The 17,515-nt window shown below is 36.6% G+C and overlaps 1 protein-coding gene across 1 annotated transcript in view; it reads right to left on the bottom strand.

Annotated features, from left to right (window-relative positions):
- The window catches only part of LOC136877090 (ABC transporter G family member 20), a 98,175-nt gene that overhangs the window by 38,113 nt on the left and 42,547 nt on the right, over positions 1 to 17,515 (bottom strand). Inside the window, exon 4 of the mRNA XM_067150908.2 lies at positions 4,921 to 4,991. Within this exon, the coding sequence (XP_067007009.2) occupies positions 4,921 to 4,991 (71 nt within the window). The remainder of the gene's footprint in view (positions 1 to 4,920; positions 4,992 to 17,515) is intronic.

The raw sequence follows: 17,515 nt of genomic DNA, 5'->3' as shown, positions 1-17,515 counted from the left end.
TCTCTCCCTCAAGCAGAACACCCTCAAGGTCATCAGTACAAACCCTGCTGTCCATCCCCACTCATCACAGTAGTACGTTTAACAAGTCATTTGTACCGGGGACCATACGTTCCTGGAATTCTCTCCCGGCTGAAATTAGAGACATAAGCAACCTAAAGCTATTCAGAAGAATGTGCTCGAAATTTTACCTACACTCAGATTGATTTACTCTTAGAAGTACCCTTAAATTTTAGATTATTAAGTTAAATGAATAAAATGTCAATGTAAGGTTAGAAACATTATAGTTTATATTTTTCGAGATATAGCTCTAATAATAGTAATTATTATAAATTAATTTTAAAATGTTAAAATGATTTTTATGATGCTTTACATTTCATACAAATTACATTTCACATTAACTTTAAATTATAATTAACTTATTTTTTAAGTAGTTATAATGTTCAGTATATTATGTTTATACAGGTGCATAATTATATGGTTTGGCATAATAGCAGGCTTCATAGCCTGAGCCCCGCCATGTACAGAAAGACATTAATAAATAAATAACTCTTCCACACTTCTTGAACTAGTGTACTCAGCTCAGGATTGCCTTAAGAAAGACATGATTAGAAAGAAGAGGAACCAAGTTTCTTTGATCTGTGGAAGAAAGCTTAGTGTTGTGAAGTACTATTTAGAGTTTTATGAAGGAAATAAGTTTAAGGAGCATATATCCAGTGTTTTGAAATAGTGTAATATAGTATTGTGATAGTGCCAAAATGATATACTGTGTATGTATGTATTAGTATCAAATATCCAGTACACCATGGAGTCCTGTTTCATAAAAGTACATTAGGGCTGTAGTTTGTAATCACAAAATAGTTCAAAATGAAAGATTAGGAGCTCAGTTTGTTAAAGATGTGCTGAATGAATGTTAAGAATTGCTTATAACAACATGGCTTCTTGAAAATATCATGCAATGGTTTAGAAAATACAAGATCAAAACCGTTCAGGTGACACTTGTATATGTCTTTTCATTCCAAACCTGGGGCAGGAGAAAAGTAGATGATCCACTGTCTGAGGAGAACCATAAAAACATAAATAACCATCTGGATTTTATTATCAGTGGTTTCCTTCTCAAGTTGTCACAAATACGCTGAAGACAATTAGATCTTTTGTGATGTCATGAGTAGAGTCGGGATACATGCTGTATGTTATAATAAAGCCCAATAATAATAATAATAATAATAATAATAATAATAATAATAATAATAATAATAATAATAATAATAATAATAATAATAATAATAATAATAATAATAACTGTTACGGGTTTACCCGTGGACCAGCAGAGGTGAAAGAAGGTGCCAGAGTGAATGGGTATCACTACAATATCAAAGTTAATTTAAAACTTTAACAAAGGTTATATTTTTTGAATTAAAAAAATCAACAAATAACAGTTACAATTAGCAAATTGGGAACAAGTCAAGGAAAATACAATACAGTGAATTCCACAAGTCCTGGGCTTCAAGCCCCTCGCTTTACATTTCCTGAGCTCTCAGCTCAACTTTACAAAGAGCACAATTTCTATGCAAGGGTAGAACTCCCCTAATACATGAAGCACTTGCTCAGTCAGTTTCAATATCAAGCCTCCCAGAGGCATTCATTAATCTTACAAAAACTTTGAAAAATAGCTAACAGGCTCTCAGTTTTCCAAGCCTATTCAAGGCAACATTACATGAAAATCTACTAATCACAGGCCTTACAAGGCACTATTTACAAATTTGAAACAGGGGTATCCTGCACCCAACCTACTGGGCCGTTGCGGAAAGAAACAGGTTAAGTAAATGGCCCGAAACACAAATTAAATGGAGGTGAAATCTTGCACTCCTAGATGTGAATTCTTAAAACCTAAAGGACACTAGGCCGATGAAACAGGGGCTATTCCCAAACTATGGAGGTGACTCGTATAAGAATAAACTAAGACATTACGGAAAGGAAAAAGACCAGTTACAAAGCGTAGTCATCTCAAACCAATATGAAGGGGAGCTCAAGAGGGTACATCACTCTCTCTCCCCGATTCACAGTTAAAGATTTTATGAAGTTATTACATAAGCCAGCAGAAATTACATTTTCAGAAAAGTAGGTTACATAGTTAAAGCTTCGGACCTTCCCCTCGGGTTAAACTGCAGAGCTAGCAAGAAATAAAAATGTTAATTGGCCATTACCTTGCTGAAGAACTGCTGCCTGATGAAAGAGGCCTCCTGCTTGACACACACACGAAGTTAGATGACGATCAAATGGCCAAGAGACAAGAAAATCCACAGTTTATAAAACCTTGGGGAAAGTTCGAGACCTTTCACGAATAAACCAGCCACACCCTATCAATTTTATTGGAGAATTTAAAAGTTACACTCAAAATCGAAGAGAAAGATGGTGATTGGTAGAAAACTAATTACAGAAATTCTTGATTGGTTGGATTCAAAACTGGCAGAAAGAAAAGATCAATATTGTCAACCCAAAAATAAGGAACATTAATTAGTTGAAAAGAAAAAAACTTATGAATACAAAACTTCTTTGAATCAAAGTTCATCCACTTCGCATCAGGGTGTATAATCATAGTTTTTTAGCAGTGACCTCTGTTGAAGAAAGTCCAAACTTCTTGATGAATGGTAAACAAAACACGTAGAATTTCATACAGTACATGAAACTTCACAATAAGAAAATTACGTCAAATTACTGTAGTGACATCTTCTGAGTAAAGGTTTAAGTAGGTCTAGTTTCAAGCTCACGATTTCTCCAGTAGAGGAGTTCTTTTAGGCACAAGATTCAAATGTGCGGATTAGAGATGTACCTCCCGGTACAGTAATAATAATAATGATGATGATGATGATGATGATAATGATGATGAACAAATCAGTGCACTACAGTACTATGTACATCAGTCTGGATAGCCTAGCATCTTGTGTAAGCTCTAAACAATATTTAAAACTACTGTATACTGTATTGTTTCCTGTTTAATGGTGGTGGTGATTGGTGTTTTAAAGCAAAAGACAAAATCAATGTTTTGTGTATTGCAAAAACTTGTCTATTCGGAAAACTATTTTGGTCCCTTGTGATTCCGCTTTGAGCAAGTTTTACTCTAGTCTATTATGGATCTGATGCCCCTACTCTCCCATGTGTAGTGGTGGATAGCCTTATCTTTGAAGAATGTATTTGTAACTGCTAATTCCATACTAGCACAGAAGTCCAATAAACACTTCCCATTCCTAATAGCTTCCAAATCTTCTCCAGTAGTATTCCTGATGAACAGTCCTATCCCGTACTCTTCCCTTCCATTTTTAACAGAAAAAGAAAACTGAGAAAGACAATATATGTGACAGTGAAGTTGCTGTTGAATAACATGCCTTGAAAAGTAAGATTGTGTGCAGGAAGAACCAGAATTTTCAAACTTCCATAACGATCTCTTTACTAAAACAATTAAAGGATGATGGTTTGACCAACAATCATGAATTTACAGAGTCTGCAAACAGTTCTTATGACACTTTCCTTCAATACATGGAGAACTGGACACTATCCTTTGATAAACTCAAAGAACTTCAGTAGGTTCAGCTGAATTGTCTTCCATTGTGGAACCAGGTTCAGTAGTGTGTGCAGTGGGTTGTAGGAACTGAGAGTGATTCAGAAAAGGTAATTGAAGAAGAAGAAATATTTGATGAAATAGGACATATACAAAACATATTTGAAGCGAGAAAGTGAAACCTGGAAGATTAATGGTATAGAACCGAAGATAAGTGGGTTTAATTTTTTAGTATTAAGGACAGTGCAAACATTGAATAAAGATGTATTGTGTGCCTTGTGACCTTTGCTCTGAAAGTGGGTTTAATTTTTAGTATTAAGGACAGTGCAAACATTGAATAAAGATGTATTGTGTGCCTTGTGACCTTTGCTCTGACAATTCCAGGAATTAATGCAGCCATAGAGAGAGTGTTTTCAATTGTCAATTTCTGAGAGTATCTACCTGCAAACACTCCAGTGTGCTACAGTAACTGGCAGCGCTCAATGTCGCTCCTCTGGTGAGGATATCTGCCGTGTGGATGATCCTCCCTACAGTTTTGACCTGGCACCTAGTGATTACCATCTCTTTGGACAATTGAAGAAGCACCTGAGTGCCGTTCATAATGCCATCATGACATGACTGCAGAGACTGGATGCAGATATCTTCCATGCCGTGCCTTGGTGTACCACTGGTACAAGTGTTTGGACAAGAAGGGTGACTACATTGACTAGCAAGGTGTGTCAGTGCCATACTACTGCGTATCCTTATATCTGCCCATAAAATGAAGTTTCTCCATGTGAGCTCTTGTTACCTTATTGTTTTGAAGGCTCATTTTATTACGTCAAACATCAAAGAATCCTACACCAGATATGTGATGTTGATGTATATGAGAAAATGGCCAGCCAGCTGAAGTCAATGGCAAACAATGATGACATGTAAGCTTGGCATGCCACTGTACTGCAACAATTTCTCACTGGCAACACAGTCAGTGTACCATATCTACTTCAAGCAACAGTTATGAAATACAGTTGCTTTTCTGATGATATACTTGCCGACATCTTTCAAGTTTCACCCACATAAATTATGGTTGGCAGAACGATGGTTGAGTACAGGTGTAATTTAACGCTAAGAGAGATGGAGGTTGCAGTCCAGATTTTTGGTATATTTTCATAACTGGAGATAATATTAGAACAGAAAATGCAAGGCTATACTAATGTACTGGATGGATAGAGAGATGAAACTAGAAGTTTGCCTTAACAGCAAATTCAAATTTGAAGAATAAATTTGTAGTCTACAATTGGCACTGAATGAAAAAAGGATACTGTAATATGTTAAGGAAAACTTCTTTATTTCATCTGCAGCTTGGATTAGTCTGCTTACTTTACCATATTACCAGACCAGGTGCCATGAAGTATGTATGAGTGATGTTGCGATCGCTGTGGACAGGTCCTGTAATCTGAATAAAGAGAGAACATCAGAATCCTTATATAATATTTTCCTAGCAGTGGTACTAATGCAGTGCAATAGTATAATGAACCTACAGCATATTTCAAAGTATAAGTCATATTTTGTTAGTGAACTTACAAAACTGCAAATCTGAAATTGTGCTAAATTTATAAAAAAAAAAAAAATCTGTATTCTATATTAAACATCTAATTCTGTAACTTGCATAAAATTATGAAAAAACTACTGCAGTTATGATGATGTGAACTGTCCCATTTAATTCATTATTAACTCAAGAAGTGCTCATAATTCAAAATGTATGTTTATAAATTTAAAAGATGAACAATTGAAAGGATGAATTAATGAAAAGCTGCATTGGAATCAGTGATTATGCAGATGAAAAATGTTTTCTTCATCCATTCATAATAGCAGTGGATTGTTATTCAAATCTACAGAATCATCTCAGTTCACAATGTGAATTAATTAAATATTGTTTATATGATTCTCTATGCTGACAGCATTCAATTTCTCTGTAACAGTTCTGCAGTGTATAGTGAGTGAAGTTAAGAGGGCAGTGTTTCTGAATAAATGATGTTGGCAATAGTGACCGTTCAGATGCAAAGTGTTTTGTTCGTCCATTGATAATGGCCACAATTTGTTGTTCAAATCTAAGTGTGTTCAAACAGTAAATCTAACAATCGATTAATGTTGTGAATTAGTAAAATAAAGTAAAAAGTGTTGTTTGTTTATGTGATTCTCACTGCTGGAGGCAAACCATTTTTCTGCAATAAGAGCAGTATAGTGCATAATAAGTGGCGTTATACCTAGTGTATGTCTCAATGGGTCAAGAGTTACAGACATAGTCCATACAGACAAAAGAAATTTCAGACCAGTGCAGGAGATTATAATTGCAGAGCCACTTAGGAAACACAGCAGAGACAAAATTCCAACTAACAGGTGTCGAAAGACGTATGGACAATAGACCCATGAAGAAGGTTTCCAGTAAACTGTATACAGAGTTAAAGGAACACAGGTGGTTCTCAGAAAACTTTTTTTTTTTTTTTTTTTTTTTTTTTTTTTTTTGCTAGGGGCTTTACGTCGCGCCGACACAGATAGGTCTTATGGCGATGACGTCAGCATACTACAGATGACCTCAGGAAGTGACTTAGGGAAGCAGCTAATAAAAGGGAACAAGCCATTAGGAAAACGAAGCCACAGTACCCACCCAAAGTGAAAATCTAAATTGTCGTTTTAACAAAGACTGCTATGCAATCCACAAAATGGCCATTAGTGGCCTTTGCTATGTCTGAACAAACCCTTCAGAAACCATCTGACAGATTTATAATGATGAATGAGGTAGTACCAGCCTATCATCAAAGAAATGAAGAAATCATTCTACCAGAGACTCGATAATATGAAAACATTCCTATATGTTTATGGCAAATGTATTATTTAAATTTAGAAAATGCCATTCAAGTGTCATTTTTTAAATTCAGTAGTTGGTCGCTGTTTACATATTAGGCTTCTACAGTATGTGAATTTCATTCATTTACAATGTACATTTATGAAGTTATGCATAAAAACACACAATAAAAAATTATTTATTTATCACTTTTACAATATTCAAATTTTTGCAAAGTTAAGGCAAGGTATCTTTCACTGTATAAGTTTATTATTATTATTATTATTATTACTGTTCTTTTTAGATTTTTTTACATGTTGAAGAAATGGGGTTTCCGTTCATCTGCTGACTGCAACTGTGGAGTGGAGGAGCAGACAACGGAACACATTGTTAAGAAGTGCCCACTTCAAGCATTTAACGGTGATCTGAGGCTTCTACACCAAGTGACTCCGAGTGCTCTGGACTGGTTGTCAAATTTGGACATTTCCATTTCATATTAGATTTTTTGTGTACTTGTAAACCCATATGATATATATATATATATATATAATTTTGGTAATGTAGTGAAGTAATATATATATATTATTTTGGTAATGTTAGTGAAATAGGGGGCCAATGCACATATCTTGACTCATTTATATTATCACTTCATCTTTTAAGTCCATTAACAAAATATATTTTTTAAATGTGTAGATGAGGTTTTTATTAATTTTTGCTGAAAGTACCTAACTAACAATGCCTTTCCTTCCTTTTCTGGATGTTCTAGCAAGAAAGAAACTGGACGGCTGCTTAGGACATACCCTCTATCGTAAGCCTACCCACACATATCGCTATCTTCAAGCAGATTCTCACCACCATCCAGCACAAAACAAGGCATTGTCATGACATTCGCCAAGAGGGCGAGACAAATTTGTGAGCCATCACATATCCAGGTGGAGATGGACACTCTCAAAGTCGCGTTTAAGGGTAATGGTTACAGCGATTTGCAGATTCATAGAGCCCTGCATCCCAGAGAAATGACCAAGCAAAGCTCACAGAAGGAAGAAGTGAACGGAACTGCCTACTTGCCTTACATTCACAACACCACAGATCGAATTGCCAAGGTCCTCCGCAAACACAATATAAAAACTGTGTTTGGCACCACCACTAAAATTGCTCACAGTCTGAGTAAAACCAAGGACAAATTGTCCCCACTTTTACATCCTGGGGTATATGAAATTCCCTGTACTTGCAGTAAGGTATACATCAGCCAAACATGCCGGCCCATTGGTACCCGTATCAAAGAACATGAACATAATATTCGTCTCAACCAACCAGACAAATCGGCAATAGCTGAGCACGCTCCATTGTCGGGTCATGATGTCATGTTCCAAGATGCTCGAGCTCTTACCCACACTAGACACTACAGGTCCAGGATTATGCGGGAAGCTGTGGAAATATGTAGAAATCCTAACAATTTCAACAGGGACACCGGCTATCAATTAAGTAATACCTGGTTGCCAGCTATTAAGAATTTACGTAGGTAGTTCCCTTCCCTGTCCTTTCACTATTGTTATTTTGTCTCAGTTTTTTCCAAATTCGTACGTTTCTCGGTGCCAGATGTCTCATTCCAGGCTTGTGTCTATATCATACACCTGTCAAGTTCATATGTTACGTACACACGTTATGTGAACCGCTTAGTCTGATGGTTCGGTCAGCTTTCGCTTCGAACGCTAGCATTGTGCCACATCCTGGGAGCCATCTGTTGGCGACTGAAAGTACCATTTCCACTTCTATTATAACATCTAAATTTTAAAGAGTCATTGTTTAGGAAGCCTTTCTCATGGACAGTCGAGGTTTCTTCTGAGGACGCAGGGCACAGTTCCCTGCGGTACGGGCCATGAAAGCATCGATGGCAACCTTTTCACATAGTTATGTAAGGGATATATTCATACATTTTTTAAATGCTCGTATAAATATTGTAAGCTGTGGTGGGATAGAGAACTGGAACTGGATGTTGTGTGTTGCAAGAAATTAGAGTTTGGAAATGTAAAAGTTTTTTAAAAATTTAACATATCTGATGGATTTTATTTTGTTTGTAATATTTTGAGAAATGAAGAAATAAGAACTCTGGACTTTGCTGGAATATTTGTTTATGTAGCTGAAATATGTGTGTAATAATTTTTCTTCTAGGCAATAGGCAAGAAATGTTGAACTGTATGAACATTGCGAGATGCAAGAAGTATTTTGATTCTGAAATGATGTAACTAGTAAAATGTAATTTAAGAAAACCTCAAGACTGGATTGTTAACATTGCAAGAGTGATAAAGTGATCTGTATATCATGATGTAATGGGTAACATTTAAAAAATGTAAAGGTGCTTTAATTTGGAACAGCCTATACCGTATGCGCGGTTATGGATGTTGAAATAACTGATGTAATTTATCTAGCGTCTGTAGAGAGGAAATGACCATATATGGTCATGCGAATGTATTGGCGAACAAGAATCTAGTGGAAATAGTTTCTTATTGGTTGATTGTAATCGGGCCATATCCGGTCTTCTTGCCGGCTTTGGAAAAATGATGCGTGTGCTCGGCGTCATTTTCCATCTGACCACCCTAGCGAGTGTTTGCACTCGAGGGCTACCCTCGGGAACTCCTGCCTTTCCGAGGTAAGTGTTGTTGCAGTGCTATTTTCATGTTATTATTAATGTTTTCTGATTTCGTTTGATTTAATTTATTCCTTTATGTTTCGGTATTTTCTTGCTTAATGTAATTTTCAAAGTTTTAATATTCAACGTGTCTTGAGTTTGCCTTAGATTCTCGATCTCGTAATTTAAAGTTTTTCTCCTGTCTTTTAATCAACTATCCTTTCATTTCTGTTTTGGTTTCGTAATTATTCCGTTAGTCAAATGTGTAAAGTATATGCTGCTCTGTTATGTAACTTAGTCTCTTGTAATTTTTTTAAAATTTGTTATTTTTTAATAGAATTGAGCTAGAGGGTGTTTCATGTAAGTCTTTTCTCCCCCATAACGTTATACGTTCCTATAGACCTTGTAGGGTTTTCCAGCAGCTTCCACATCCTTTCTTAGTGTCATTTTTAGGCCTGTAAGTGTTCCCTGTATTTGGTTTAATATTGCATATCGTAGGATACTTGTCACGTTTCGATATGAATACTCCGCCTCTGCGTTATTTACAATTTCCTTAGTCATATTATTACGTATTATATTATTTACTACAGTATTACTTTGTTATTATTATTATTTTGCATTATTATTATTATTATTATTATTATTATTATTATTATTATTATTATTATTATTATTATTATGGTAACCGTAATTGTACCTTAACGGTTACAAATATGTTCACTACACATAATTTTCTAAATGGGAAAGAATAATACTTTCACTCCTTCAGAGAAAACTTCAGTAAGAAAGAATTAATATTTCATACAATTAAATAAATGTTTTGCATCACCTCGGACCAAAGAGGTACCATATCAGTATTATTTATATTCCAACAAAACAAGAAATGGAGAGAGCCTCTACAACAAAACAGGTTTGGTTTTTTCAATATCAATGACTGAATACAGCACACACCAGTACTTTTAATACCAGTAAGCTGTCCCCTCGCTTTGATGCATGTTTGAATTCATCTTGGCATGTTGTCTACTAGGGTTATGGGGAGGTACATTCAAGGAAGCGGAGTGGCCTAGGGAGCGGTGATAAGCGAACAGGGAACTGAAAATCAAGTAGGGATGACATTAAAATGTTAGTGCTCAACTGGAGAAGTATTGTAAAGAAAGGAATAGAATTAAGTAATTTAATAGATATATACTTACCAGATATTGTAATAGGAGTTGAATCATGGCTGAGAAATGATATAATGGATGAAAAAATTTTCTCACCGACTGAAGGGTGTATCATAGAGATAGGATAGGAATGGTAGGAGGGGGAGTATTCATTCTGGTGAAAGAAGAATTTGTAAACTACGAAAAATTTAAATGTGACAAACATGAAATTCTAGGGGTAAGGCTCATCTCTAAAGATAATAGGCAACTTGATATCTTTGGAGTGTACAGACCAGGAAAGGGTAGCGCAGACACTGATTTAGAATTATTTGATAAGATAATCAGCTGTGTGGGAAACAGTAAGGAAAGGAACGTGATTGTAGCGCGTGATCTCAATTTACCAAATGTCAATTGGGAAGGTAATGCGAACAACAGGAAGCATGACCAACAAATGGCAAATAAGTTAATATGGGAAGGGCACCTGATTCAGAAAGTGATGGAACCAACTAGAGGGAACAATATTCTGGATGTGGTGCTGATAAAACCAAATGAGCTCTATAGAGAAACTAATGTAATAGATATTAGTGATCACAAAGCTGTTTTTGTTGTAGTTAAAAATAAATGTGAAAGAAAGGAAGGTATTAAAATTAGGACTATTACGCAGTACCATATGGCTGAAAAAACAGGCATGAGGGAGTTTTTAATAATTAATTATGATTGGTGGAAAATGGTAAATAAAAATGTAAACAGACTCTGGGGTGGGTTTAAAGCAATTGTTGAGGAATGTGAAAATAGGTTTGTACCTTTAAAGGTGGTAAGGAATGGTAAAGATCCACTATATTATAATGAAGAATTAAAGAGACTAAGAAGGAGGAGCAGGTTGTAAAGAAATAGAGTTAGAAATGGCTGTGGAAGTAACGAGAAATTGAAGGAACTTAGTAGGAAATTGAATCTAGCAAAGAAGTCAGCCAAAGATAACATGATGGCAAGCATAATTGCCGGCCATACAAATTTTAGTGAAAAATGGAAGAGTATGTATAGTTACTTTAAGGCAGAAACAGGTTCCAAGGAGGGTATTCCAGGAATCATTAATGAACAAGGGGAGTGTGTATGCAAGGATCTTCAAAAGGCAGAAGTATTCAATCAGCAGTATGTAAACATTGTTGGTTACAAGGCTAATGTCCAGATAGAGGAGGTGACTAATACTAAAGAAGTATTAAAATTTACCTATGACAGCAGTGACATTTACAGTAAGATACAAAAGTTGAAAATTAGAAAAGCAGCTGGAATTGATAAGGTTTCGGGAGATATACTAAACACAATGGGTTGGGATATATTACCATAGTGGTTGGTAGGTCATGACATCCATAAACAGCCTTTTATAATTTATCTTAGGCATGTTTGATAGGGTTCATGTCTATGAACATGGTGGCTACTCTAGTCTAGTGTTATTGTGATCACGAATGAAGTTGTTAACAGGAACAGCATGATGGATGCGCGCATTATTGTCCACTAAGACAAATTCTCCTCCAAAATACTGGTGATGCGGTGTCACTGTGTCAGAGAATATTGTCCCTGTATCATAAAGCCATTACACTGACCTTCATGACTACGAGTGGCATACGTTGGCCCCATATAATACCTCCCGAGAACATCAGAGATGTGAATGTACTGGAGGTCACTGTACAGGCTACATGGAGCCTTAGGCAGTGCCAGTGCACCACGGAGACTTGGTCTCTTTTACAAAAATTTATGTCAGCTAGGCCATTATAATATTTCCAATAATGGACCAATTATATTGGAATGATGAATTTACTCATTTAGGACAAATATTCGAAGTTCCCAATGGGAATTGAAATCTGTATATCTGATGGTCTGGCGCAAAATGCTGGCAACCAAGAATGAGTTAGCTGGAAAATATATCATTTCCAATAACTTGGTAGGTGAACTAGTTACCAGTTGATGAGCCCATATAGGCACACGGGAGCAAAACACTGGCAACCAAGAATGAATTAGCTGCAAAATTGACAATTTCCGATAATGGACCAATTATACTGGAATTATGAATTTACTCAATCAGGACAAATATTTCAAGTTTCCTATGGGAACTGAAATTTATAGAATCCAAATCCACTGTAACTGTCCAGGCTTCTCCAGCCATACTTTTATGTGATATCACTCAATATCAAGATTATCCGCCATAGGCAATTATTTATATGACATATTTATTTTAACTTCAGTCATTTGTAAATAAGGCTTTTGGAATCACATTTATTATTTAAATTATTATATTATGTAGGATAGGATTTTATTATGTATTGTAAATATGGTCAATGTTGAGACAGAGTTGTTGTCATTTCATCTCATACTTGTGTACACGGAAAAGTTATTCTTGAAGCGGGGAAGTTGGATGAGTCACTGGGTTAAACTCATGAGCAAGAGGCACTACACAGTGACCTGCGTGCAAGGCTAGCAAACCAGGCAGACTACATCATCGCCACGCCTACTGGACTTGTCAAGAAAGAAGAGAGGGAGATGATAATGCGATCTACGAATCAGATGCTTTGTTATATAGAGAATTGGTATTGAGCTGTTATCAAGAGTGGGGAGAGCCCGGTGATATATTATCTAGCGCGGAGCAATCCTGGACTGACAGACGAACACACATCACTACCAGAACGTCAACTACTTTATTGATTTTTGAGGCAGTGAGTGCTTGCTTCGACACAGTACTTAGCTGCTGTGATGCTGTCGGATCTGCATGAGATGAAACAAGCTTACGGCTTGTGAGATATTCAGTAATTATTCTGGACGAAGAACTACGTTTAGTTCAAGCCCATGGCATTTGGTACAAGTCTGTATAGTATCAGTAGATTAGCTAAGTTGGATTGAGATTTCTGCTAACATGGAAAAATTCATATATCTGAATTTTCTCCTCCTACGATCAACGCTGATCAATTTTCACAAGTATAGGGCCATCTTGCATTTGCCACCTAACAGTAATGAACACCACTGGCAGCTACCACAGTAAACACATAGCTTTTTTCACCCCCCACCCCCCCCGCACATGCACACAAAACTCATTGACAAATGCCTCTGTGTAACGTCACTGGATCTCGGGAAATAGTGAAGAGAGAATGATATTCCATTAGCCTCTACAAAAACGTTTCTGAAATCTGCAGAATGGCATCAAAACATGCAAGCCTTCGAATTCTTAGAAAGGCCGCGGCTAGTCGGTGGCAGAATTATAATGTGTCTACTGTACCTGACTCTTAGTAAAATTAAGTTTTATAGACAGCAGGATTATTTTTGTGATGGATAGTCATATTGTAAAGATACAAGGAACAGGTATTGCCAGCAAATTTTCAACAGGTTCTCATTGATATTATGATGCCTATTTTGAGTTAATGGTTATTAAACTTGCGGTAATGAAGAATAATTTTGCATCTGCAAGAAAATATGGCATAGGCCTAACTAAAGCCAATATTTGATGTTAGCATGAAGACAAAGATACCTTTAAAAAATGTGTACTGTACAAAAAATGCATTCAGTGGCCCGCAACTTTAAATAAGTCAAAGATGAAATTGTGAAGTATGTGTTGAAAAAAAGGCAAGGGGAGAATGACCATACCATGGCGCAATACACTCGTTCATCGACCTTCAACATCCGTATCTTTAGGCTTTACAGTTTACAGTTGTACCTGATGCTGAGTAAAAGTAACAGTTTTATAGACAGCAAGAATATTTTTCCAATCGATCGTCGTATTGTAGAGACGTGTGGAACAGGTATTGCTGGCAAATTTTCAATGGAATCTCTTTGATATTATGATGCCAATTTTAAGTTAATGGTTATTAAACCCAAAGAAATAAAGAATAATTGAGCAGCTGCAAAAAAATACGGCATAACTAAAACCAATGTTTGGCATTGGCATGAAGACAAAGATAGTCTAAAAGTGTGTACTGTACAAGAAAGGCATTCATATGATTTTACAAAACACTTTTTAAGCTTGATTTAATTTTTTTGAAGGAAAAAGCGGGAGTCGTCTTGCATTCAGGGTCGTCTTGGATTTGGAGAAATACGTATTTCCTTTTGAGGTTATTATATGAAACTACACATATACAAATTAAAAACAGTCATGCTCATATACAGAAAAGGAGAAAAATGTAGGACCATATATTACAGAGACAGACCTTTTATATCTGTCCCGCATTTGAAATACCTAGACGTTTTGTTCACCCCTCTACAATAGAGAATACAACAAAACTAGAGAGAGTTCAACGCCGAGCAGAACGACTAATTGCTCAACACTGTCATTTAAATACATACAGGTCACTATCTCCCATAACAGCTCTCTGTAAACAAATAGATATTGCTTTTCTGAGAAAATCTCTCGCAGGTAACATTCACATCAACCCTTTCAACTGCTTACAGTTGAACTATCATTCTGCTCAAAGAGGTCGAGGTGCATCCCTTTTCCCTCCACTTGCAAGAACAGCATCATATCAAAGTGGATTCTTTGTTCATTCTGCTCAGTTGTGGAATGAACTATCACCACAGACAAGAGAACTATCTACTGACAAATTTTGTAAAGAGGTAAAAAGAAGGTACATATAACAAAACCATCTGTACATAACATAATTTTCTACTGTGTGAATGTTCAATATGCATGGGAGGAGAGATGAAAGTTTATGCTATCCCGAGTGAGTGAGACTGCATGTGGATATGAATGAGCCTGTCTAGCTGAAGTATATGTGAGGATTCAAGTGTGTGTGTGTGTGTGTGTGTGTGTGTGTGTGTGTGTGTGTGTGTGTGTGTGTGTGTGTGTGTGTGTGTGTGTGTGTGTGTGTGTGTGTGTGTGTGTGTGTGTGTGTGTGTGTGTGTGTGTGTGTGTGTGTGTGTGTGTGTGTGTGTGTGTGTGTGTGTGTGTGTGTGTGTGTGTGTGTGTGTGTGTGTGTGTGTGTGTGTGTGTGTGTGTGTGTGTGTGTGTGTGTGTGTGTGTGTGTGTGTGTGTGTGTGTGTGTGTGTGTGTGTGTGTGTGTGTGTGTGTGTGTGTGTGTGTGTGTGTGTGTGTGTGTGTGTGTGTGTGTGTGTGTGTGTGTGTGTGTGTGTGTGTGTGTGTGTGTGTGTGTGTGTGTGTGTGTGTGTGTGTGTGTGTGTGTGTGTGTGTGTGTGTGTGTGTGTGTGTGTGTGTGTGTGTGTGTGTGTGTGTGTGTGTGTGTGTGTGTGTGTGTGTGTGTGTGTGTGTGTGTGTGTGTGTGTGTGTGTGTGTGTGTGTGTGTGTGTGTGTGTGTGTGTGTGTGTGTGTAGAATTACTTGAATGTGGAACAGGTCTTGTGAATATCATGTAAATAATACATCTATGTAAATACGGTAACTGTACATAAGCACATTCTGTAGACTACAATAAATTGTAATTTTAAGTGGGGATGGAGGCACACTCATACATGGGGCTATGCTCTTTCTCCATTCACCATCCCTGAACTGTTCTACAATTTTTAAAAAATAAATAAATAATAATAACAACAACATCAAGGAACAACTTCATAATTCATGTTAATTGTTACAGAATTTGTGAATGTTGCAATAAAAAGCATGAGCAGTCAGTCAAATACATACTCTCACTGAAAACCACAATCAGGCCCTTCCAGTGGTAGCGTATGATCAAAAGGAAATATTCCTCTGGCATCTGTCAGAAATGGGGAAGATCAATTCTACCCACCTAAACAGAGCTATATGTCTACTAAAATTTATGCCATCATGCCTAGTTTATGTACGAGCAAGAGAGCTTCCCTTTGTTGACGAATTAAGACTCCAGCTACTATTGCTGGCTACACCTGGATACATAGAACTAATTATTTAGTTCTTGAACTGGACATAAGATACGGTACATAAAACAACACCATGGTTCAACATGGAAGAACTAAATAATTCAACAGACTGTGGAAGCTGCACTATAAATAAGGAAAGGAATAAAATATGGAGCAAATTTTACTCTACACATACCATTTACAAGTAAATTGTAGCTAAGCTCATATGGTAATAAGATTTGCAGTAGGCCTACATGGGTTCCATTTCAAAGTTACAATGTGCTAGACCTACAGTGACAACTACGGCAATAGTTAACATGTCATGTGGTGCAAATAAAGATAAAAGTCTTTAATGCAATTTTGTAGTGAATAGTAGTTTTCTATTCTGTGAATATTATGTACTTTTCTTCTTAATAATAAGCGGGGTTACAGGAAGACAGGCCACGTGTGTTGAAAGGAACTGACAACATTCTGAGAACAGCCGTATTACAAATAACTATAACAGATGAGCAGGCAGTTTAAATTTCTGACAATTTTAATTGTTTTCTTTGTACTTCTAAAATATTGGGAAATATTATTGTAACATTATTATACTCTGGCAGTGGTACATGTTATGTACGATAGTGACAGGAAAAGTGAGGGTGTGAGGTGTAGTTCAGTGTAAACGATTCTCTGTGGGTAACTGCATTATGGCTGATTCTAATTGTGTCATCTTGAATACAGTTTTGTGTTTGAATCAATTACTGCCTTCAGAGACATAGTTGAAATATATTCTGTTCCATGCTTGATCTATTCCTTAATTTTTTTGTTCTAATTAGTTTATTAAAATTTTCAAAACTTTGTCCGTTAAGGAAGCAGCTATAGCTGCTCTAGGCCACTAGTTATCTTTAGTTTATTACATAAATGCCATTACTGATACTGTGCATAAGAAGAGACTGGGATTCTTTGAACACATAATGAGAATGCAGGATTCGAGACTTCTGAAACTACTGGTACAGTATAATCTCCACTCGAAACATACCACAACAGGCTGCAGATGGATCAGAGAAATAAGAGAGGATCTGAAGGAAATTGGCCTTACACCAGAAGACACCATGGATAAGATAAATTTTAAAACAAATCCAGGACACAAACATCTGCTTCACACTCACAAGGAAGAAACTCACAACAAATATTTTCAACACCAGAAAGGACACAAAGATTGGAACATATGAATAAGTACTGGGAGGATTGAAAGGCCAAAACAGTTCCTTTGAAGAGACTTGGATAATGCAGAGACTAAAGTGATCCTCACCACCATCATAATACAATAATCCATTTCCCTTGTCAAGCTTCTGCCAGGTTAGGATGTTTATGGCAGCCTTCCATCTTCCTCTATCTGATCACTACAGTTCTTCCTTAACTCTTTATACTTTACTGGTATTTCCTTCCTCCACACCAGGTTTCCAACACTCTTGTAGAATGCATTTCCTTGTTGAATCCTTTTACTGATCCCCATGTCAGCCCGGCATCCTGCATCAGTTCATTTCCCAAGTACTTGAAGTTCTCATGGTTTTT

This window comes from Anabrus simplex, chromosome 7 (assembly GCF_040414725.1).
Source record: "Anabrus simplex isolate iqAnaSimp1 chromosome 7, ASM4041472v1, whole genome shotgun sequence".
Classification (NCBI taxonomy): Eukaryota; Metazoa; Arthropoda; class Insecta; order Orthoptera; family Tettigoniidae; genus Anabrus; species Anabrus simplex.
Note: the sequence above shows the minus strand (reverse complement) of the source record. Positions and strands in the feature narration are given on the sequence as shown.